General features: G+C 45.3%; 1 protein-coding gene across 1 annotated transcript in view; it reads left to right on the forward strand.

Moving 5' to 3' along the window:
* LOC116437427 (protein patched homolog 1-like) overlaps nt 1-25,317 on the forward strand; it is a 261,983-nt gene that overhangs the window by 153,682 nt on the left and 82,984 nt on the right. The window contains exons 13-15 of the mRNA XM_032095080.1: nt 3,856-3,974; nt 5,877-6,276; nt 6,745-7,060. Of these exons, the coding sequence (XP_031950971.1) occupies nt 3,856-3,974; nt 5,877-6,276; nt 6,745-7,060 (835 nt within the window). The remainder of the gene's footprint in view (nt 1-3,855; nt 3,975-5,876; nt 6,277-6,744; nt 7,061-25,317) is intronic.

The following is a 25,317-nucleotide window of genomic DNA, read 5'->3' on the forward strand; positions in this document are numbered from 1 at the left end:
TACCTTTATACTTTGCGAGAAGCCAATATTATAATATATGTTTATAACAAGCAGATAATGGCACTGCATGACCTGCGAGTCCTTTCCCATTTCTGAGTCTTCCAGTATGCTTCTGCAGGACAAGGCATGGCATTGAAATGACAACTCTGGAACTGCAGCTGGGACCGGTGGGGTTGGGGCCACTGTTCTTCAGTGCCCAATGAGAACATTTATCCCCCTTCTGCCCCGCAATGGGGCAGTGACCTGAGACAGTGGTGCCGACATCGAGTCCAGCAGGGGGTGGGAAGAGGCAGCAAAGTGGCAGCACTGACCTCACACACACACCACTGCTGTCGCAGAGAAGGAACAGGAAAACTGACACCGCAAGTCTGGAGATGCCCCAGGCAACACCAGCACCCCCTATCATAATCCCCTGCTCCCCTGCCTTCCCATTTTTTCCCTGGGGGAAGGTGGAACCAGAGGCTTCTCTGTCATCTTGTCTTTATCCTCTGGTCCACTCTGGATGCTATGGTGGCCGCCATCTTGGGAGGAGGGGCTTATCCACCATCTTGTTTTTCTTTGTTCTCAGGGAGACTACAGTACCTTTGTATCTAGTGGTTATTGCTGTTATCTTGGTTGTTGCTGTTTTTCTTTTTAGTAAACTGTTGTTTTTTCACTTATATCTTCTCGCATTCATCTCTCCTTATTGGTGAAAGGGGACTTGTTAAAACTAATAAGGGAGGTAACTCATTTTAGTCTCCACCCTGTATAATTTTCTTAAACTAAGACAAAAGTATACAAAGATCAAACATCAAAGAACATCCTTTCTTAAAAAACAATTTTACATATTCCACATTTTGCAAAAACAGCAGCTGTTTGTTTTCCTGAGAGATTCAGTCTATTCTAGAGAGGATCAGAAGGAAATCACTTAAAGTCTTGTCTATGACCTTACATAACTTTTTGTGTCAGTGTTCATAAATCATGAAATGGTCATGGGATCTTTTCTCTCAAAGATTAAAGTAATGATTAAATGCTACTTAGGCTTTAAACAATAGATAAACTTTATTTGAGGACATGCTTTAATGGTGAACATGGTGGTGGTGCTAGGCTGATGATTGGACTTGATCATCTTAAAGGTCTTTTACAAACTTAACAATTCTGTAATTCTATAATTTCAGTAGTTATGTCTTCAGCCAATCACCAGAACCAAATCTTACTTTAAGCAGGCTGGAGACAACAAAAGTGAAACATCAGTAAAAACCATTTTTGTGTACTATATATATATATTTATGATTGAAATAACTATAAAATGTTTACATATATAACTGATTGTGTCATTCTCAGAAAAGTAAAAGCAAGAACTAGTTTTTAATTTTACTTTACAGCTTCAAAACCCTAAAAATCATTCAGTCGGTTACTATGATTTTGTATTGTGTTTGCGTGGCAAGGTTTTGGTAGCAGGGAGGCTACACGGCTGGCTTCTTTGAGAAGCTGCTGGAAGCTTCCCCTATGTCCGATAGACCCAATGACACCTGGCTCCAGGACAGAACTGACACTGCCCAAGCCTGGGCCAATCAATGATGGTGGTAATATCTCTGTGATAACATATTTAAAAAGGGGAAAAGTTAATGCACAGGAGCAACTGCAGCCAGAGAATAGACGAGTGAGAATATATGTGAGAGAAACAGTTCTGCAGACACCAAGGTCAGTGGAGAAGGAGGAGGAGGAGGTGCTCCAGGCACCAGAGCTGAGATCCCCCTGCAACCTGTGGTGAAGACCATGGTGAGGCAGCTGTGCCCCTGCAGCCCAGGAAGGTTAACAGTGGAGCAGAGATCCACTTGCAGCCTATGGAGGACTCCACACTGGAGCAGGTGGATGCCTGAAGGAGGCTGTGACCCTGTGGGAAGCCCACACTGGAGCAGGCTCCTGGCAGGACCTGTGGACCCATGGAGAGAGGAGCCCACTCTGGAGCAGATTTGCTGGCAGAACATGTGACCCTGTGGAAGGGACCTACACTGGAGCTGTATGTGAAGAACTGTAGCCCATGGGAAGGACTCACGTTGGAGAAGTTCGTGGTGAACTGTCTCACATGGGAAGGGACCCCATGCTGGAGCAGGGGAAGAGTGTGAGAAGTCTTCCCCCTGAGGAGGAAGGAGTGGCAGACAAGGTGTGATGAGCTGAACACAACCCCCATTCCCTGTCCCCTTTTGCTGCCGAGGCCAGAGGAGGTAGAGGATTCAGGAATAAAGTTAAGCTCAGGAAGAAGGGAGGGATGTGGGGGGAAGGTGTTTAAAGATTTGGTTTTATTTCTCATTATCATACTCTGATTTGATCAGTGATAAAATAATTTCCCCAAGTCAAGTCTGTTTTGCCCATTGTGGTAATCAGTGAGTCATCTCTCTCTGTCCTTATCTCAACCCAGGAGCCTTTTGTTATATTTTCTCTTCCCTGTCCAGTCGAGGAGGGGAGTGATAGAGCAGCTTTGGTGGGTGCCTAGCATCCAGCCAGGGTCAACCCACCACAGATTTTCACAAATAAGAGACAGAAAAATGCAAAATTGCATTATTTAGGGTCACATAAGTTGAGCATTTTTAAAAGATGAACTTTGGATGTGTCATCTTTTGAGTTGCCAATTTTAAGGGCTGATTTTCAACATCAAAAGCAGCCATTGATCTGTGTTGGAAAAAGGAGGGCTCATTTACATCAGGTCAGGCATTTCATTTGTGTAATCAAATTTTAGTCCTTTTTTTGAGTGTTTGAACCCAAGCATTGTTTACTTCAGAAGTTTGGAGGTGGAGGCACTTGATAATTTATATGCTTTCTTCATCCTAAAACTGGGCTAATATAGAGATGCCTACTGATTATATAATGAGTAAAATATAAGGGTTTCTTTTTCTTTTCTTTCTCTTGATGGCTCTACTATTTTTTTCCATTTTTTGGGAGGAAAACAACCCTCAATGACTTTTCCTTATCTCTACTGTTCTACTGCTATTTTCCAAACCCATCTGTGCCCAAGTTTTACCCTTGTAAGGCTAGTGATCTTAGCTATGTTTTATTGCAAATAAATACCATTAAGAATAATGATAGATGCTGCACCACATATGTTTATAGAGATTCTCTGGGAATCTCTGTGTAAGAAAGGGCTATGGTTTGAAGGAGAGGTTGTTTTTCTTTAAATAATGATCACTTTGCAAATTGACTATTCTTGTTCCAATATAAGACTCATTTTGGTAGACTGGCTCATTAAATCAAGTTAATTACAAGCAGGACAGTTCAACAGATAATCACAATTTTTTTTTTTTTTTTTGCTAGACTTTAAGTACATCAAATGCATAGTATTTTACTAAATAGAGCAGTTTCATTAAAATTTAATTAAACCTTTATTTCATTATTGATTTAAATAATTACTGATTTTAACAATGTGCTTTGATGTTATTTTGGTACTTAAAATTACTTCAGATCCCTTAAATGTGAGAACTTCAGTCCTAGTTCCAGATTTGCTTTTGCTTTCATCTTTTTGTACTGAGACACTCTAAATAGGGCAGAATCTCACATAAAAATGTAATTTATTGATGACTCAGTTTTTTCCACTTTAAAAATGTTGGTGCCACCACATCTCTAGATATAGAGATATTAAAATTATAGGAAAAATAATATTAAAATAAAATTAATGAACTACAGTAGGCTTACCATAATGAAACTGTAATGTAAAATATACCTCCCAGTTCCCTCAGGGAGAAGCTTGAAAGTGTCTGATGACTAAACATGAAAAATGGGCGGATGGGTGAAAATTAAAAGGCGTTTTTATGCTTTATAAAGCCATTGCCCTAAATTAAGCTTAGTAATTACTTCACTTCTCTTGTGATTGATCTCTAGGCAGCAGTTGTGGTGGTATTCAACTTTGCTATGGTTTTGCTGATTTTTCCTGCTATCCTGAGCATGGACCTTTATCGTCGGGAAGACAGGAGACTGGATATATTCTGCTGTTTTACAAGGTGAGAATGTGTGATAGAATTACAGTATATGAAGTGCATCCTTTTTGTGTTTACCAATCAGTGCTACTATCCCTTGTCAGGAGTGGGAGTTCTTCATTGCAGTGGGACAGCAGCAGGGTCAGTATGTTATTGCCATGGTTTATTGCTGAATTACATTGCTACACTCATGCACATCCTTTTTCCTTTATTCATACCTACATCCATTTTAGTCATTGGAGGACAACTTTCTGGAAGCATGTAAAAGAGCCATGCTTTAGTAATATCTGTATTTTTTGAATTTTATGGGGTACTGCTGGTATTGGTAAACCTTGGAAGATGTAATTCCAGTCTCTTATGGAAGACTGTAAATAACTTAGGGTACTCCGAAGCCTTACTTAATCACTGTGCTAATTGTTTTGCTTTTTGTCCCTTGAAACTTAAATACATAAAAATAATGTAAAAATTATAAAACTATAAAATTACTTTTCTTCTTCTCCCTACTTCTTCATAGCACTATGAAGAATTCAGAATGATCAGTACCATTGCAAGATAATGATTGATAATCTTTCTGTTATGGCTCCAATAGTAATTTGGAATGGTAGTATGCACACTCTTACCTAATGTACATCCAGCTCTGAGGTCATGGGTAGGCTAGGAGGAAGCTACTGTCATCAGCGGAACCACCACTTAGAGATAAAGCATATTTTCTACATTAGTTTTTACTTTTGCCTGCAATGAAGAAGATAATTTGCATTTCTATACGTGTACTCTCACACGCATGTCATAATCAGTATGTAGAGAAACTCCTTTGTGTCCTCTTAGCCTTTCGCACCCATGTAGGAGCAGACACAGTCTGACCTTTTTAACTTTGATGTCAGAGAGAGAAAGTGCTTTCCTAAATTTGCTTTTGAGGTAGTCATTAGAACAGGGAGTTGATCAGAAGCCAGGACTCCCTGTTTCTGATTCAGCCACAGTTTCACTGGATGGTCTAATGTGCTTGAATTTTGGAGCCCCGATTCTCAGAAGTACAGGGCTGTTAGGCCTTCCATTTATTCCTACATCTAAAGTTGCACTAAATGAGAATGAAAATTTGAGCCCATGTACATATGAAGAAATTCAGTTAATAAGAGATTGTTTGTTTATGTAGGCAACATTTTCTTCCTTTTTGTAGGATTTTTCCACTTGGTGAAAAATCTCTGATACTGTTTTCTATCAGCAATTTGCTTTTATTTACAGAAGGAAGCTTGCTTATGACTTTTCTTTAATAAACTAGGTATCGACTACAATAAATTCTTCCAAAAATGCTTCTGTAATTTTGTCTCTTCATGTCGCCTGTCCTTTCTGGCAATTAATCCTCATATATGTTTACATCAATTTTAAAATACACAGTCAGTGTATGGCAGGTGGTTTCAACCTGCCTCACAAAAGTCTGAGATCTTATTCAGAAGGTCCAAATATTATTTTAGAGTTACTTTAATAGCTCTCAAAAGAAGAACTCAGCATGTCATGCATTTACATTTTGATCTCTTAAATAGTTTAATTCTCAGCATGGTCATGTAGATGTAATTCACACACATATATCATGCTTTCAGACTGTGTGCAACTACCTGGTTATTGATCTGATTAGTATGTGTAATTAATAGAGTGATGTAAGTGGATGCCAATGTTTTCAGACATGCTGGTTCCTTCTTTCTTGGACACAAAAAACATGGAGAAAGGCTCAGAGGCCCACACTTTAAACCATGTCTAGGAAATATTTTCTAAAAGTGCAGAAGGAAATCCTCATAAAAACATTATGCTTAATTAACATAAACAATTTAACTGTAGTGAAAGCAGTCTTTGATGGAAGCAGATTATCCTATCTAGCCTGATTAAAATAAATACCTATCAAAATGCGAACAATGTTTTTCTCTTCTCTTGCAGTCCGTGTGCCACTAGAGTGATTCAGATTGAGCCTCAAGCATATGTGGAAAATAGTGATAATACTTACTACAGTACACCCCCATACAGCCGTCACAGTTTTGTACATGAAACTCAGATTACAATGCAGTCTACAGCACAGTTACACACAGAATATGATCCTCATGCACAAGTGTACTACGCCACAGCAGAGCCTTGCTCAGCAATATCTGTGCAGCCAGTGACAGTGACACAAGATAATATCAGCTGCCAGAGCCCAGAAAGCACAAACTCAACAAGAGATTTGCTTTCCCAGTTCTCAGACTCCAGTATGCATTGCCTTGAGCCACCCTGTATGAAATGGACACTCTCATCTTTTTCAGAAAAGCATTATGCTCCATTCCTGCTAAAACCAAAAGCTAAGGTAATCAGAAAACTATTTACCTGTTTTTCAAAAAAAGACTTCTGCCTTGCCCAGTAGGAAAATTATCCTGACAACAGTATTAAATATCAGCAATTAATGGAATTAATTTGGGATTACAATTCTTAATAATTTTACACTTAATTTCACACTTTAAAAGTTTTATCTTGGTAGTGCTATAATGACATTTTTCAAATGTAAGTTGTTAATAAGGGTTTTGGTGACTTTTGGTAACCTAAGCTCATGAACAGTGAAACTAAATCTACTTTTTAACTTCATCACTGTATAAATTTCCTGTTCACTAAAACACAAATTAGTTTGGCCTTGTAGTTTGTGTATGTGTGCATAAATATATAAAAGCTTAAAAGTATAGTAATGGGCATAAATTTTGAACCTGGTTCTGTGTGCTATTATGAGTTATTAATTTCTTTAGGAACATAAAACCAAAGACATTTCCATTTTCTGTTGCAGATTGTGGTTATTTTCCTTTTTCTGGGTTTACTTGGGCTCAGCCTATATGGAACTACCCGGGCAAGAGATGGACTGAATCTCACAGACATTGTACCACGAGAAACCCAGGAATATGACTTTATTGCAGCACAGTTCAAGTATTTCTCATTTTACAACATTTATATAGTGACACAGAAAGCAGACTATCCCAGTCCCTATGTCCAGCACTTACTTTATGAACTTCACAAAAGTTTCAGTAATGTGACATACATTTTGTTGGAAGAGGATAAGCAGCTTCCCAAAATGTGGTTGCACTACTTTCGAGACTGGCTGCAAGGTAAGAGAGAATTGCATTAACTTTTATTTTTAATTCTGCAGTAGCAAGCAATTATTCACTGCAGTAATGATCTTCTCTTCCAATACAGTCACAAATAGCCAGAGATCTGCCGGGATGAACCACGCTTCTCATAGAGATATGATGGAATTCTGTTTATTCTATTGTCAGTCCCATAGTTATACCCTAATTCCTCAAGCACGCGTAAGCAAGCTCCATACTATTGGGTTACAGCTACTGTTCACGCGGCCTTTAATAGCAAGTGATTGGTTACAGATTAATATGCACGCGACTAACTAACATAAGTTTTTCTCTTTCTATGGTCAGCATCCCCCTCCCCAACATCCTGTTGGCTTGCCACATCAGCATTGCTCTTCTCTTTTTTTCTCTAGTCAAGGACAGTTCACTAATATAGCTTGGATTGTGCACAAACACGTCCCTGTTCACTCAGCCATTTCTCTACAATTCCCCCTTTTTCTTCTTGCACAAGCCAAGCCCAATGAACAACTTTCTCTAAAGCTTTCCGTATGCACCCAAAAACACAACAAATTATTATTGCTACAATTACTAGTGTAGCTAGCAGACGTAATCCTTCTTGAACCAGGTTTCCTAACCACCCTGTCAGACCGAGCGAGGACAGCCACTCAGAGAAGCTGTCTGTATGGATCTGTATCTTTTGAAAAGCATCCTGCAGTTCTGAGAGCTGTCGATGGATACTCTGGGAATGGTCTGACAGGTTCATACAACACATACCTTCAAACTCTTTGCAACCATGTCTGTGAGCTAGCAATAAAAAAATCAATCGTGGCTCGATTTTGTAGTACAGCATGCCTAATGCTATCTACATCAGTTAAAAGCTCATTTAATATATGGGAAGTCCTATTAAATTCCTTTTCTGACCAACAGGCCAACTTCTTCAGATTGTTATAGCCATGAGCTGCAGCACCCCCTGGGTTAAAAATAGCCAATGGTATAAACGCACTCAAACTCATAATGTTTACCTTATCATTACAATCTTTATCAAACGTGGAAACACTATGCTGGTATCTATTTCGCATCCTATTTTTCCAACTTTCTGATGCCATAATGTTTTTCCATGCTCATATAGAAGGGGCAAACATAGTTAGCTTTCCCAGGTATCAAGGACCCCCAATCGGACTATGCGGAATCCCATTCCATGCTCTATCTCCGCATATCAAAAACACTCCAGGAGGTAAAACCTTTCCTCTGGTTGTGTCAATAGACTCAGCTTCTCCCAACGTGGCTGGCATGTTCCAGCCTCCAATGGAGTGTCCTGATACGTTCTGTTTCCATGGAAAGGAGGCCATGCCCTGTCATGCCTGGCAGTCCTCCCAAGGATCTCCAAAGAAGAAAACCCCAGACCCATTGGCATATTGCATTGGAGGCACCACATTGGAGCAGTTGGTCCATTGGGTTACATTAACAAGCGTACTGGGAAAAAGGGACCCATAAAGCTGTAGCTCTTGAAGAGGCAAGGTTGCATTTTTTGTTAAATTGGCAATAATACGGGTTTGCTGCAAGGAGTGCTGATAACTAGACCTAAGCACTCGCCCCGGTTTCTTTTGTTTTGCATTTGTTGCTCCACCTCCTCATTAATTTTCTCTATATCTGTCACCCATTTTTGAAACGTGTCCTCGAGTGAGATCCATGGCACGCCAATTAGACATGCGAAATGGATCTGCTGCCGACCCCATGGCCAGACAGAAATCTGTCTGGTTCGCCTGGTGAGCCCATGTTACCCACACGTTTCTCTCTCTGACACTGAAGTTATCACAGCTTTACTCAGGGTGAAAGTACTTGAGAGGAGGAGCCACATGTAGGGCACCATGCCTGGGTTACAGTGGTCTTTTTACTCACTTGCAGACGTCTGATGGCTTCTTTTCCTGCCCACACTTCTAAGCTTAGTAAAAACTTGTGTGGATCCCTAAATGAGCTAACTCTAATCTGTTGTGGTGGAATTCCGAGCACGATGGACGCACGCTGCCTAAAACTTCTTGTCTCAGGCACTTGATAACATTCTTGGCATAAACTACCTCGCTCGTCTACATTCCAACTTCCCCTAGTAAGCTCTTCCCCACAGCCCCCACAGCATAAGCGCAAGCGCAAGCGCAAGCACAAGCACAAGCTATTATAACAGCATAAACAATTTCTGCGGCGATTAGCATGCACACTCGGTGACTGTTCCCAGACTCCGAGTGGTCGTCCAAATGTGAGGTCGTCAGCCACCAAGCGAAGGTTCACTTCCCAAAGGTTGGGAACATCTGCTGTACATGCCACGTCCTGGCTCAAAGTCGGGAGGTGGAGCGGAGGGCTCGACTTGAGCCCATTCCTGTAGTTGCAGGGCCGTCTGGGCCACACCCTTTCAGGACTCAGTGGGACTCTGTTGTGGCTCCTGCTTCCGATTGAGCTTTTCTTCCATAGAAGACAGAGTACAATCAAAATGTTGTTTCATTTGATGCATTGCCTCTTCTACTTGATGAACCATCTTTCCAAGGCTTGTGGGTTCACGCAAGATCCTGGGGGATGAGCACGTAGCTCATTTGTCGCCTCTGTCATTGGTATGTCATCATCTGGCAGAGAAACAGTCTGTGGTTCGGGATGAATCTCTGCTGGCAGCGGAGGTGGAGGGGGCGGGCAAGCAGGGTAGAGGCGCTGCTGACAAGAAGGACCGCCCGTTGCTCTGCCCATTGACTGGTCGACTGTAACTTCCGCATTTGCCTTCAGTTTGCTCTGAGGCACGGTGGTGGTAACTTCCTCTTTTGGCTCTGATTGCAAGAGCTCTTTCTCCTGCTCCCGCAGGAGCTCACTGACAAAGTGTTTCTCTGCTTTCTGCCCTTTTATCGTGCTCGGGCTTTTAAACAGTCCACTCAGCCCCCCGCGCTGCGTAGTTCGGGCAGGAGCGACAGCCCCAGCCGGTGTTGCAATCGCCTCCACCGCAGCCGCAGCTACTTTCGATTCAGCTTGCATATTTTTCAAGGTATTTATAACAGTTCTCCAGGTGGGCCCTAAGTTTGTAATTTCTTTCCCTTTTCCCTGGATAGTACAGTCCCACAGGTGATCCCCTACTTCCCTCCACTCAGCTGCATCAAAGAGGAGGGGGGAGGCACCCGCAAATGTCCATGCTCCCGCGCCCATAAAATGAGCTTATTTAGATCCTTTTCCTTGACTTCCTCCCCTCGCTTAGCGAGGATACTGAGGAGCAATTTCTGTGCTGCCGCGAACTCTAAATCCATGCTAGCAGGGTATCACGGAGGGAAGGTAGCGACCCTTCTTACCGGCCTGACCGACGTCCTTTGACTCACGGTCGACACTCTCCGCCCGCAGTATCTCTGTCGCTCATCGTCATCACCCTCCTTTTGGTGATCAGCGAGCATATCTTCCTCTGAGGAACGGTCCCTGGTTGGGCGCCAGAAATAACCAGAGATCTGCCGGGATGAACCACGCTTCTCATAGAGATATGATGGAATTCTGTTTATTCTATTGTCAGTCCCATAGTTATACCCTAATTCCTCAAGCACGCATAAGCAAGCTCCATACTATTGGGTTACAGCTACTGTTCACGCGGCCTTTAATAGCAAGTGATTGGTTACAGATTAATATGCACGCGACTAACTAAGTCTTTCTCTTTCTATGGTCAGCATCCCCCTCCCCAACATCCCGTCGGCTTGCCGCATCAGCCTTGCTCCTCTCTTTTTTTCTCTAGTCAAGGACAGTTCACTAATATAGCTTGGATTGTGCACGTACACATGTCCCTGTTCACGCAGCCATTTCTCTACAGTCACATGCTTTAAAATATGCCGAGGTTCTGATCTGAACTCAGAAATCAATTCACTGTTTCTCCAACAGTTCACTTAAATTTTTTGTGGCTAACGTTACTCCCCAATAAAGCAGTTTTGGAGCTTTAAAAGATATCCATGAGGGAACATCTCATGTCATTAATTTCTAAATGGCTAATGAGGACTTCTGCTTTATACTTAATGGCCAAATATGGCCCAGTTTCTTGGGAAGATAAATGTTTGCTGAGTGTTTTGAGAACAGTAAATGAAAAGTCCTGGTCTAGCAATGTATTTTGGCACAGGCTTAACTTTCAGCACGAGTGATCCTGTTAGCTTCATCTGGGACTGCTGGCATGAAAAAAGTTCAGTGAGGTTTAGGCCTTTTATTGGATTGGGAGATTACTAAACGTTCTAGACTTCCAATCAAGTATCCTCATTTGTCTATGGTGCTGCTTTTTCTGTGCTGAACTGTAACTGAGAGGGGGGTGTTATAGGTAGCATGATGATAATTGTATTAAAGTGGGCTTATTAAAGGCATGATATTATAAGTATTTATGTTGAAGAAAATAATTTGTTTGTATTTAAAATATATAGTAATGTTACATCTCAGAAAATGTAACAGTTCTCTCTTGTGAGCAAACACATCCTGCACGGAAATACTTCTGGCCTACCTCTGTATTGGTGTCTTGGGGTGATCTTATGATGTGTATCCCATATCGCTGCTTATGCCCAGAAATTAATTTTTGTGCTTTTCTATGCCTCTAAACTGAGCCTGAGAGGGGGAAGGAAAAAACTGAGCAAAACCTTTTCAAAGCAGTTTGCAGCTTGTTCAAGGTCAAGTAGAGATAGTGACTTTTTCCCCCCCCCAGCTGCGGCAGGGGAGCGAGGAAGCACCCAGCTTGCTGCTTTCCAGTCAGCTTTTGGCCAGTTGTTTTCAGTTTCTTGTTCTCTGGAGAGAGACTGAGAGTTGGATTTTGCTTTTCCTTCTCTGGAATTCCGGATTTTCTCCCTTTTCTACTGGACTGCTTTCAACCTCAGAGCACATCGGGAGGACTTTCCATCGGGCACAGAGGGCCTGGCCCTGGCCCAAGCCCCAGCTCCGAGGAGACCAAAAGGAGGACTCTAACACTTTCCCAGGTTTTTCCTCCACAGCGAAACATTTTATTATTTAGCCTTATTTTCCTTTTCCCGTGTGTTTGGTAAATAAATAGTTTTATCTCCTTCACTTTCCTTCGAGGAAAATTTATTTTTTTCCCGAACCTGGGGGGGGAAGGGGTGGTTGTGCCTTCTCTCAGAGGATATATTTCTAAATTTGGCCAAACCGGAACAATTGGAAGAATCTTCAGGAAGCTTCTACAAACAGAAAAATAAAGTGCGCTGACCTACTGAGACTGTAAATTTGGCACTTAACTGTTTACAGATGGCCAATGCAGCCAATCATTCTTAGAAAACATGCACATAACTGCTAGTATTTGGAGTGCCTTTAGCTTAATGCACCTCTTTTTTCAGAGGCTCACTTGTATTTTGCTTCCTAGTTTTAAATCACATTAACATTTTCTATTATCTGAAAATGCAACAGAAGATAGTTAACATTAATTGTTCGTTTAAACTGGAAATGTTAATATTATTTTTGTGACTGAATGTAAATATGGTAGCTTAACTTCCCTGATGGCTCTTATTTAGGCTTGTTTTTACAAAGGGCAGCTTTGCCCACTGTTCACATGAGTTAGTAGGAATTCCTTCCTCACCCCCATTCCAGCATCAAACATATTTTTTGAGGATTTTATATTCTTCTATATAACATTTAAACAATTGCCTTAGCTTGTATAATTTCTTTCCAGAAAGGGGTCCACGAGTTACTTTTATCTTTCTGCCCAGACACATTTCATTAATTGCATCTATATTTAAAACAGACTGAAGACCTTTTAAAATCATTAGTATGAACAATTTATAATAAAATATTGTTGCTCTGCTATTAATTTCAAAGTGTTATATGGAATTTTTATTAGTGAAATTTTGAAATCCTTCTGAAAGTAATCAAAACTGATAGTGGTTTCTTGGTATTCTTTCTGCAGACTTTCATCATCTACAAGGCCAGTAATAAAATGAAGCAAAGTTGTTCCAGTTTGGGCAAATTTAGAAATATATATATATCCTCTGAGAGAAGGCACAACCACCCCTCCCCCACCAGGTTCGGGAAAAAATAAATTTTCCTCGAAGGAAAGTGAAGAAGATAAAACTATTTATTTAACAAACACATGGGAAGGAAAATAATGTTAGATGGTAAAATCTTTCGCGGTAGAGGAAAAAACCTGGGAAAGTGTTCGAGTCCTCCCTTTGGTCTCCTCGGAGCTGGGGCTTGGGCTGGGGCCAGGCCCTCTGTGCCCGGTGGAAAGTCCTCCCGATGTGCTCTGATGTTACAGCAATCAAGCAGTCCAGTAGAAAAGGGGAAAAAATCCGGAATTCCAGAGAAGGAAATCCAAAGTCCAACTCTCAGTCTCTCTCCGGAGAACAAGAAGAAGAAAAACTGGCCAAAAACTGACTGGAAAAAAAACAAGCCGGGTGCTTCCTCCCTCCCCTGCCCCAGCTAGGGAAAAAAAAAAACCTGCTATCTTTTTGTAACCTTGAACGAGCTGCAAACTGCTTTGAGAAAGTTTTGCTCAGTTTTTTCCTTCCCCCTTTCAGGCTCAGTTTAGAGGCATAGAAAGGCACAAAAATTAATTTCTGGGCATAGGCAGCGATATGGGATACACATCATAAGGTCACCCCAAGACATTCCACCCCTTATCCCATATTGTTGGCTCAATGCCCAAACTAAGATATTCCAATTTTACACACACATTAATACATATATATATATATATACACAGCTATATAGGAACAGTGACAGTGATAATCAGCAAGCAGGGGTATACTGGCATTTCACACTACAGGTGGTTTTCACACAACAATCAGATCTCCCTGTGGTACACAACGTGTTGTTCCATCTTTCTGCATTACCCACCATGTGCAACCAGGTCCCTGAGCAAAAACAACCCCACGGATGGGTTTGTCTGTACTCGAGGCAGAATTTATCCACACAGTCTTTCCTAACAGACCTCTGACATGCACTACTGGGACCTTATCTCCATCTGTTGTATGCAGGGATTCAGATTGGGCTGGACCAGCTCTATTGGTGGAACCTCGGGTGTTAACTAACCAGGTGGCTTTTGCTAGATTCTGTTCCCAATTTTTGAAAGTTCCCCCACCCAGTGCCTTCAAAGTGGTTTTCAACAATCCATTGCACCGTTCCACTTTGCCTGCAGCTGGTGCATGGTAAGGGATATGGTACACCCACTCAATGCCATGTTCTCTAGCCCAGGTGTTAATAAGGCTATTCTTAAAATGAGTCCCATTGTCAGCTTCAATTCTCTCAGGGGTACCATGCCTCCAAAGGACTTGCTTTTCCAGGCCCAGGATGGTGTTATGGGCTGTAGCATGAGGCACAGGATAGGTCTCCGGCCATCCTGCGGTGGCTTCTACCATTGTGAGCACACAGCGCTTGCCTTGGCGGGTTTGAGGCAGTGTGATGTAATCAATCTGCCAGGCCTCCCCATACTTGTATTTGGACCATCGCCCACCGTACCACAGGGCTTCACCCGCTTGGCCTGCTTGATCGCAGCGCATGTCTCACAATCATGGATCACCTGGGAGATACTGTCCATGGTCAGATCCACCCCTCGGTCTCGTGCCCACTTATAAGTGGCATCTCTGCCCTGATGGCTTGAGGCATCATGGGCCCATTGAGCTAGAAACAACTCTCCCTTGTGTTTCCAGTCCAAGTCTACCTGTGACACTTCTATCTTTGCAGCCTGATCTACCTGCTTGTTGTTTTGGTGTTCTTCATTAGCCCTACTCTTGGGGACATGGGCATCTATGTGGCGGACTTTCACAACCAGCTTTCTTACTCGGGCAGCGATGTCTTTCCACTCTTCAGCAGCCCAGATTGGTTTTCCCCTACGCTGCCAATTAGCTTTTTCCCACTTTTCTAACCATCCCCACAGAGCGTTGGCTACAATCCATGAATCAGTGTAGAGGTAGAGCTTTGGCCACTTCTCCCTTTCAGCAATGTCCAGGGCTAGTTGAACAGCTTTGAATTCAGAGAGTTGGCTTGATCCACCTTCTCCTTCAGTAGCTTCTGCAACCCGTCGTGTGGGACTCCATACGGCTGCTTTCCACTTTCGTTTCATCCCTACGATGCGACAAGAACCGTCGGTGAAAAGAGCGTAGCGTGTGTCGTCTGATGGCAGTTGGTTGTACGGTGGAGCTTCTTCAGCGCGTGTCACTTGTTCTTCTTCATCAGTGAGACCAAAGTTTTCACCTTCAGGCCAGTTTGTAATTATTTCCAAAATCCCAGGGCGATTCAGTTTTCCGATACGGGCGCGCTGTGTGATGAGAGCAATCCATTTGCTCCATGTGGCATTGGTGGCATGGTGGGTAGAGGGAACCTCTGCTTTGAACATCCACCCTAGCACTGGTAGTCGGGGTGCCAGGAGGAGTTGTGCCTCAGTGCCGATTACCTCTGAGACGGCTTGGATTCCTTCATAGGCTGCCAAGATTTCCTTCTCTGTTGGGGTGTAGTTGGCCTCAGACCCTCTTTAGCTTTGACTCCAGAATCGTAGTGGTTGACCTCGAGTTGCACCAGGCACCTTCTGCCAAAGGCTCCAGGACAGGCCATGGCTCCCGGCTGCAGAGTAGAGCACGTTCTTCACTTCGGGTCCTGTCCTAACTGGGCCAAGGGCTACCGCATGAGCGATTTCCTGCTTGATCTGGGCAAAAGCTTGTTGCTGTTCAGGGCCCCAGTGGAAATTGTTCTTCTTGCGGGTAACCAGGTAAAGAGGACTCACAATCTGGCTGTACTCGGGAATGTGCATCCTCCAGAAACCTATAGCGCCTAGGAAAGCTTGTGTTTCCTTCTTGTTGGTTGGTGGAGACATTGCTGTGATCTTATTGATGACCTCAGTGGGAATCTGACGCCGTCCATCTTGCCATTTCACTCCCAGGAACTGGATCTCTCGGGCAGGTCCCTTGACTTTGCTCTTCTTGATGGCGAAACCAGCTTCCAGGAGAATCCGGATAACTTTGTCTCCTTTCTCAAACACTTCTGTTGCAGTGTTCCCCCACACAATGATGTCATCAATGTACTGCAAATGTTCTGGGGCCTCACCTTTTTCTAGTGCAGTCTGGATCAGTCCATGGCAGATGGTGGGGCTATGCTTCCACCCCTGGGGCAGTCGGTTCCAGGTGTATTGCACAGCCCTCCAGGTGAAAGCAAACTGAGGCCTGCACTCTGCTGCCAGTGGAATGGAGAAAAATGCATTAGCAATGTCAATAGTGGCGTACCACTTTGCTGCTTTGGACTCCAGCTTGTACTGGAGCTCCAACATGTCTGGCACGGCAGCGCTCAGCGGTGGAGTCACTTCATTCAGGGCACGATAGTCCACAGTCAATCTCCATTCTCCTTCCGATTTGCGCACAGGCCAGATGGGGCTGTTGAAGGGTGAGCGGGTCTTGCTGACCACCCCTTGGCTCTCCAGCTCACGGATCATCTTGTGGATGGGAATCACAGCATCTCGAGTTGTCCGGTACTGTCGGCGATGCACTGTCGAGGTAGCAATTGGTACTCTTTGTTCTTCCACCTTCAGAAGGCCGACTGCAGACGGGTTCTCTGATAGCCCAGGCAAAGTGTTCAATTGCTTAATGCCCTCTGTCTCCACAGCAGCTATTCCAAAAGCCCACCTGAGTCCCTTTGGGTCTCTAAAATACCCGTTCCGGACGAAGTCTATGCCCAAAATGCACAGGGCCTCTGGGCCAGTCACAATGAGATGTCTCTTCCACTCATTTCCAGTCAGGCTCACCTCGGCTTCCACCAAGGTCAAATCTTGTGATCCACCTGTTACACCAGCAATAGAAACAGATTCTACCCCCACATGCTGCGATGGAATTATTGTACACTGTGCACCAGTGTCAACCAAGGCATCATATTTTTGTGGTTCTGATGTACCAGGCCAACGAATCCACACCGTCCAAAAAACACGGTTTTCCCTCACCTCTACCTGGCTAGAGGCAGGGCCCCTCTATGCCTGGTTATCCTTCTTTCCCTGGGCCTGCACCTTAGAGGTTCCTTCATGGGAATTGGACATGCCATCGTCTTTTCCATCATTTCCGGCAGTTTGGCTACAGGCAACTGGAGCTACTTCCTTTTTGGTAGATCCTCCTTTCTGAGACTTGCGCTCCTTCAATTCACTCACTCGTGCTGCCAGAGCAGAAGTGGGTTGTCCACCCCACTTCCTCATGTTTTCCCCACTGTCACACAGGAAATTCCACAGCTCACTTCGTGGGATGTACCTTCTCTCTGGGGAACGTCCGCGGAGAAGGCACTCTTTAATCTCCTGGTGATTCTTCTTCATTTCATCTTCAATTTTCTGCATACGTGTTTCCACAGCTGCAATTCTTGCATGTGTTGGGCCATGCACAGAGTCTGCATATGCTCTGAGCTTCACTGCCATATCCTGCACGGTCTCATTCGCACCGTAGTCCGGTTTCATTATTGCTAAAGCAGAAGCATATTCTGGTGGCCCAAGCTGTATGAGTTTTCACCACATGTATGGAATAACTCTGGCCCGGTCTGGACTTCTCAATCCTGGGTCATTTGTGAAGACAACCTCTACCACCCCTAGTTCTCTCAGGCGCTGGATCCCTTGTTCTATGGTCTTCCACTGGGTTTGCTGCATGTAGAGATCATCTCCACACATATATCTTTCAGCCACACCTGTCAAAATCCGTCTCCAGAGACTGGTAGAGTTAGCCTCCCTTTTCATCTCTTGGTCGATCACTGGATCATGTGACAGGGATCCCAAATGCCTCGCTTCAGCACCGTCCAGCATCACATCATCACCTGCAGCATCCCAAATACAGACCATCCAACTTATTATGAATTCATCGGACCGTTGGGTGTAATCCTTTCTTAGGCTGTGAAGGTCCTTTATGGACATGGACTCAGTAATGGTTTCTGTGCCTGAGTCCGTTGGTGGTTTTGAGGTTCCTTCCTCTGCATCATCATCATCTTTCACTGGGCGATCAGTTTTGGTTGTGTGCTTTTTCCTTGTGACAGGAGCCACTGTCAATGGCTTAGACTCTCCATCTGGTTTGGGCTTGCTGTCTGGTTTATCTGCAGCCTGAGTGACTGGGGTATCTGCAGGCTTTGCTGATTGATCTTCCTGCCTCTCTACCTTTACCTGCTGCAGTGTGCGATAGGCATATGCCAAAGCCCAGCATATTGCAAGGAGCTTGTTCTCATTAGAATTGTTATTGTATTTCTCTCTCAGATATTTTCCCACCTCAGCTGGTTTCTGAATTTGTTCAGATGGGAAATCCCAAACTATCGGGTCAGAGAATTTCTTTAGGGTTTGGCCGATGTCCTCCCATTCCCCACACCACTCAAGATGTTCCGCCTCTGGGTCAGGTGTCTCAGCAGTCACCCTGGAAATCTGAGCTCTTATTCTAGACAAGCTGTGAATTACATGGAGGAAGATTACCAGATTAAATACCAGGAGGGTGGTCTCTTTAACATCCAGGGGATACTGAACATTCTCAAAAGATAACCTATCAAATTTAACGGGAAGGGAAACCCCATCTCCTCCTCCTCTAACAATCTGGGTACAATTACTAATAAATTCCCAAAACAGGCTACTGAAGCTAGGACTGGGGTTAGGACGGAGAAACCACTTATCATACACACCTCGAACAGCTGCTTGTACCTCTATCAACTTCTTATAAATCATTATCACCGAGCACAGCAAAATAGAAATCCTGATTTGTCTCCCTTCTCTGTAAAATTTACATATCAAGGACAAGATTGGAGCAAGTTGTGGATAGGCAAGCAACCCTAGGGACCAAAAAAGCACTAGTACCTCAATGAAGCCTAAGGACCAGAAAGACGTGAGTATATCGAGCCAGAGAGACATTATGAACTCAACCAGCATGGTGACTACTTTACCCCAACACAGAATAAGTAAATTCAAACCAAAATGTAATTAGCACAGGTTGTTTTTTTTTTTCACTTTCCTTCGAGCCACACAGTTGGGCGCCACTAAATTTGTTCCAGTTTGGGCAAATTTAGAAATATATATATATCCTCTGAGAGAAGGTACAACCACCCCTCCCCCACCAGGTTCGGGAAAAAATAAATTTTCCTCGAAGGAAAGTGAAGAAGATAAAACTATTTATTTAACAAACACATGGGAAGGAAAATAATGTTAGATGGTAAAATCTTTCGCGGTAGAGGAAAAAACCTGGGAAAGTGTTCGAGTCCTCCCTTTGGTCTCCTCGGAGCTGGGGCTTGGGCCGGGGCCAGGCCCTCTGTGCCCGGTGGAAAGTCCTCCCGATGTGCTCTGATGTTACAGCAATCAAGCAGTCCAGTAGAAAAGGGGAAAAAATCTGGAATTCCAGAGAAGGAAATCCAAAGTCCAACTCTCAGTCTCTCTCCGGAGAACAAGAAGAAGAAAAACTGGCCAAAAACTGACTGGAAAAAAAACAAGCCGGGTGCTTCCTCCCTCCCCTGCCCCAGCTAGGGAAAAAAAAAACCTGCTATCTTTTTGTAACCTTGAACGAGCTGCAAACTGCTTTGAGAAAGTTTTGCTCAGTTTTTTCCTTCCCCCTTTCAGGCTCAGTTTAGAGGCATAGAAAGGCACAAAAATTAATTTCTGGGCATAGGCAGCGATATGGGATACACATCATAAGGTCACCCCAAGACAAAAGTGTAAAGTGATTAAGCCAGCTGAGAAATAAAGATATAAAAAGAGAGCTGGATTTAAGTGATGATCAAACTTGTAAGAACTGTAGCATACATTGGAGGGGAAAAAAAAGAAGCGAAAGAGCTAAGTTTCCACACAGTGTAGCAATGTAAAATGTAACTTGCAACCACAAATTGGTAATGTTGCATGCAAATGCATATATTTAATATTCTGTCTGCTTAGCTCTGTGTCAGAAGTTTGATATTAGTCTGAAAGTTCTGCCTCCATATATTGTCTAGCATAGTGTCTTGGTTTTGAAAGACAGGTGTCTGCTAAGGAAGGCAGAAGCCTCCCTTGGAATGGCATATGTAACCCCTTTCCCTCCGAGTTATTATAATTTTGAAATCGAGAGCTTTTAGGCAAGGATGTGGGAAATAGGAATAACAGTTCTTTACTATTATATATCTATATGTGTATAACCAGTCAAACAAACAACAATAACTATGGCAGTAACAGCAAAACAATCACCAACCCAGTCCCAGCCTTCTCAGCTGTCGGGCCTTTTTCCCCTTGGGTGCAGTTCTGCTTGCAGCCGGCAGGGGCGCTGGCGGCTCCCGGTGAGCAGGGCAGGTGCGATGGTTTCCCCGCTGCTGCAGGGGGTGCTCCGGAGCGAGCTCGGGAAACACGCGGCACCCGTGCCCTGGGATCCCGGGAGGGATGGAACAAAGGCTTCACAAACCCCTGGCCGGACCCTCGGGAACAGCGGGCTGGAACGGCAGGCTGGAACGGCAGGGACGAACACAAATCCCGGGTGGCAGACGTGATGTATCCAAGCGGGGAACCCCCCAGAGGTCAGGGGAGGCAGGGCGAGCACAGCTACAACGTAGCGAAAGGCTCGAAGCAGCGGCAGGGCAGGGCGGCCACAGCCCGGCCTCCAGCGGGGCAGGGAAGGCAGCTTTTGGATCCCGGTGTTGTTTCCAGCAGAAAGAAAAGTAGCCGAAGCAAGCAGACTCCTCTCTCTCTCGAACGCAGAGAGCAACTGACTCCACACCCAGGTGAAACAAAAGAATAGCCAGGCGCACCCCACCGCCAGTGGGTAGCTCTTTGTCTTTCCTTAAGTACAGAGCGATTTCTATCTTAGTAACAGTATGGGGGAAAATTCCTTTAACAGAAAAAAAAAACTAGAACTCTTAAAACCCTAACATTATCCACCCTGAATTTTTTCCCATACTAACATGTTACATGAAACTTAACCCTTTTAACCATATAAAGACATTCATCACCCGGATTATATACATATATACATGCTGATACTGATACAAGTACAGAGCCATGGGTAGTTCACCCTAAAACAAGATCCCCTTGAGGTATGCATCGGGTCTCTCCATCCCTTTGCATCACCCACCAGGTGCAACCTGGTCCCTGAGCAAAAACAACCCCACGGATGGGTTTGTCTTTGCTCAAGGCAGACTTTACCCAAACAGTTTTTCCAAGCATACCTCTCACATGCACCACTGGAACCTTATCCCCGTCTGTTGTTTGTAGGGGTTCGGATTGGGCAGGGCCTGCTTGGCTGGCGGGACCTAACCAGGTGGCTCTTGCTAAATGCACCTCCCAGTTTTTGAAAGTCCCCCCACCCAGTGCCTTCAAGGTGGTTTTAAGCAGTCCATTATACCGCTCAACCTTCCCAGCTGCTGGTGCATGGTAAGGGATGTGGTACACCCACTCTATGCCATGTTCTCTAGCCCAGGTGTTTATAAGGCTGTTCTTGAAATGAGTCCCATTGTCAGACTCGATTCTCTCAGGGGTACCATGCCTCCAAAGGACTTGCTTTTCAAGGCCCAGGATGGTGCTCCGGGCCGTAGCGTGAGGCACAGGGTAGGTCTCCAGCCACCCAGTGGTGGCTTCTACCATTGTGAGCACATAGCGCTTGCCTTGGCACGTTTGAGGCAGTGTGATGTAATCAATCTGCCAGGCCTCCCCATACTTGTATTTGGACCATCGCCCACCATACCACAGGGGCTTCACCCGCTTGGCCTGCTTGATCGCAGTGCATGTCTCACAGTCATGGATCACTTGGGAGATACTGTCCATGGTTAGATCCACCCCTCGATCTCGTGCCCACTTATAGGTGGCATCTCTGCCCTGATGGCCTGAGGCATCATGGGCCCATCGAGCTAGGAACAGCTCTCCTTTATGTTGCCAGTCCAAGTCTATCTGTGACGCCGCTATTTTTGCAGCCTGATCTACCTGTTTGTTGTTACGATGTTCTTCGTTAGCCCGGCTCTTGGGGATGTGAGCATCTACATGACGGACCTTCACGGATAGCTTTTCTACCCGAGTGGCAATGCCTTTCCACACCTCAGCAGCCCAGATTGGTTTTCCTCTGCACTGCCAGTTTTGCCTTCTTCCACCTTTCCAGCCAACCCCACAGAGCATTGGCCACCATCCATGAATCAGTGTAGAGGTAGAGCTTTGGCCACTTCTCTCTTTCAGCTATGTACAGATCTAATTGAACAGCTTTGAGTTCAGCAAATTGGCTCGATCCACCTTCTCCTTCAGTAGCCTGTGCAACTTGTTGTGTGGGGCTCCATACAGCAGCTTTCCATTTCTGGCTAGCGCCTACAATGCAGCAGGAACCATCAGTGAAGAGGGCGTATTGTCTTTCACTCTCCGGTAGCTTGTTATATGGTGGGGCTTCTTCGGCACGTGTCACCTGCTCCTCTTCTTCTTCAGAAGATAACCCAAAAGTCTCACCTTCCGGCCAGTTCGTAATTATTTCGAAGATCCCAGGGTGACTTGGGTTTCTAATTTGGGCACGCTGGGTGATGAGGGCGATCCATTTGCTCCAAGTAGCGTTGGTGGCGTGATGCATGGAAGGAACCTTTCCTTTGAACATCCACCCCAGCACCAGTAGTCAGGGTGCCAGGAGGAGTTGTGCCTCTGTGCCGATTACTTCTGAGGCAGCTTGGACTCCTTCATAAGCTGCCAAGATTTCTTTTTCTGTGGGAGTGTAGTTGGCTTCAGATCCTCTGTAGCTTCGGCTCCAGAATCCCAGTGGTCGGCCCTGAGTCTCACCAGGTACCTTCTGCCAGATGCTCCAGGACAGACCATTGTTCCTGGCTGCAGAGTAAAGCACGTTCTTCACCTCTGGTCCTGTCCTGACTGGGCCAAGGGCTACGGCGTAAGCGATTTCCTGCTTGACCTGGGCCAAGGCTTGCTGCTGTTCAGGGCCCCAGTGGAAATCATTCTTCTTGCGGGTAACCAGGTAAAGAGGGCTCACAATCTGGCTGTACTCGGGAATGTGCATTCTCCAGAAACCTATGGCGCCTAGGAAAGCTTGTGTTTCCTTCTTGTTGGTCGGCGGAGACATTGCTGTGATCTTATTGATGACCTCAGTGGGAATCTGATGTCGTCCATCTTGCCACTTTACTCCCAGGAACTGGATCTCTTGGGCAGGTCCCTTGACCTTGCTCTTCTTGATCGAGAAACCAGCTTCCAGGAGAATTTGAATTATTCTCTCTCCTTTCTCCAACACTTCTGTTGCAGTGTTCCCCCACACAATGATGTCATCAATGTACTGCAGATGTTCTGGGGCCTCACCCTTTTCTAGTGCAGTCTGGATCAGTCCATGGCAGATGGTGGGACTGTGCTTCCACCCCTGGGGCAGTCGGTTTCAGATGTACTGCACACCCCTCCAGGTGAAAGCAAACTGAGGCCTGCACTCCGCTGCTGGAGGAATGGAGAAAAATGCATTAGCAATGTCAATAGTGGCGTACCACTTCACTGCTTTGGACTCCAGCTTGTACTGGAGCTCCAACATGTCCGGCACAGCAGCGCTCAATGGTGGAGTCACTTCATTCAAGCCACGATAGTCCACAGTCAATCTCCATTCCCCGTCAGACTTGCGCACAGGCCAGATGGGGCTGTTGAAGGGTGAGTGGGTCTTGCTGACCACCCCTTGGCTCTCCAGCTCACGGATCATCTTGTGGATGGGGATCACAGCATCTCGATTTGTCCGATACTGCCGGCGGTGCACTGTCGAGGTGGCAATTGGCACTCGTTGCTCTTCCACTTTCAGGAGGTCAACTGCAGAAGGATTCTCTGATAGTCCAGGCAGGGTGTTCAATTGCCTAATGCCCTCTGCCTCCACAGCAGCAATCCCAAATGCCCACCTGAGTCCTTTTGGGTCTTTGTAATAGCCGTTCCAGAGGAAGTCTATGCCCAGAATCCACGGGGCCTCTGGGCCGGTCACAATCGGATGCTTTTGCCACTCCTTCCCAGTCAGGCTCACTTCAGCTTCCAAGATGGTCAACTGCTGTGATCCCCTGGTCACCCCAGCGATGGATACAGGTTCTGCCCCCACATGTCCCGATGGCATTAAAGTACACTGTGCCCCAGTATCAACCAATGCATCATATTTTTGTGGCTCTGATGTGCCAGGCCATCGGATCCACACCGTCCAGAAAACCCAGTTCTCCCGTGCCTCTTCCTGGCTAGAGGCAGGGCCCCTCTAGCCCTGGTTATCATTCTTTCCCTGGGCGTACATGCTCGAGGTACCTTCAAGGGGATCCGACATATCATCCTCCCTTTTTTAATGCCTGGCAACTCGGTCACGGGAGGCTGAGGCTACTTTCACCTTAGCGGAACCCCTTTGGTTAGTGCCTCCCTCCTTGAGTTCACGCACCCGCGCTGCCAGGACAGAGGTGGGTTTCCCATCGCACCTTTTCATGTCTTCCCCATGCTCACACAGGAAAAACCACAGCTCAGCTCATGGGGTGTACCTTCTCTTTCTAGCAGGGGGATGACGGGCTCTGACTTGGGGGCCTGTGACTTGCACTGGTGCCACACTGATCTTCCTCATCTCCTCCCTCATCTCCTCCCTCATTTCCTTCCTCATCTCCTTCATCTCCTCTTTGAGGTCCTGGACCACAGCAGAGACATGAGCTTTCAGCGGGCCATTGACCATACTGTCATAATACCTGAGCCTGTTGGCAACAGAGCCCACTGTTTCTCGGTTATTATCAGCATCAATCGTTGCAATGAAGGTGGTGTATTGCTGTGGCCCTAGCTTTGCCAGGTTCCACATCATCTGTCCTGTGCACCTGACCTTATCGGGGTCATTATCATGCTGTTCATCCCTCCCAAAGAGTACCTCTAATACTGCCACCTCTCTTAGCTGCTGGATCCCTTCCTCAAGTGTCCACTGCATTCTATGATGGTACTCCTGCATTCTTTCTTTGTGAATGAACCTTTCTCTCACACTCATTAAGAGCCGCTCCCAGAGAGAAAGGGGCCCTGGCTCCCTCACAAATATCTGGTCCACACCTGGGTCCTGGGTCAACGATCCCAGATACCTTGCATCACCACTATCCAGTTGCACACCTGTGCCCATAAGGTCCCAAACCCAAAGCAGACAGGTTGTATAAGGCTCACGCCCCCTTCACACAATGTCTTTTCGCATACCAGGGAGACTGTCATACGACAGGGACTCAGTGATAATTTCTGGCTCTGGCTCTCCTGCTGGTTGTGAGGGCCCTGGTTCCCCATCATCATTAACTGGTTGTACTGATTTGGTCTTATACTTCCTCCTTTGCACAGGGGTGACTGCTGCTGGCTGTGGTTGACCTTGTGGTTTGGCTGAAACCTGGACGGTTGTAACATCTGTGGGTTCCACTGCTGCACCATC

Source organism: Corvus moneduloides, chromosome W (assembly GCF_009650955.1).
Source record: "Corvus moneduloides isolate bCorMon1 chromosome W, bCorMon1.pri, whole genome shotgun sequence".
NCBI lineage: Eukaryota > Metazoa > Chordata > Aves > Passeriformes > Corvidae > Corvus > Corvus moneduloides.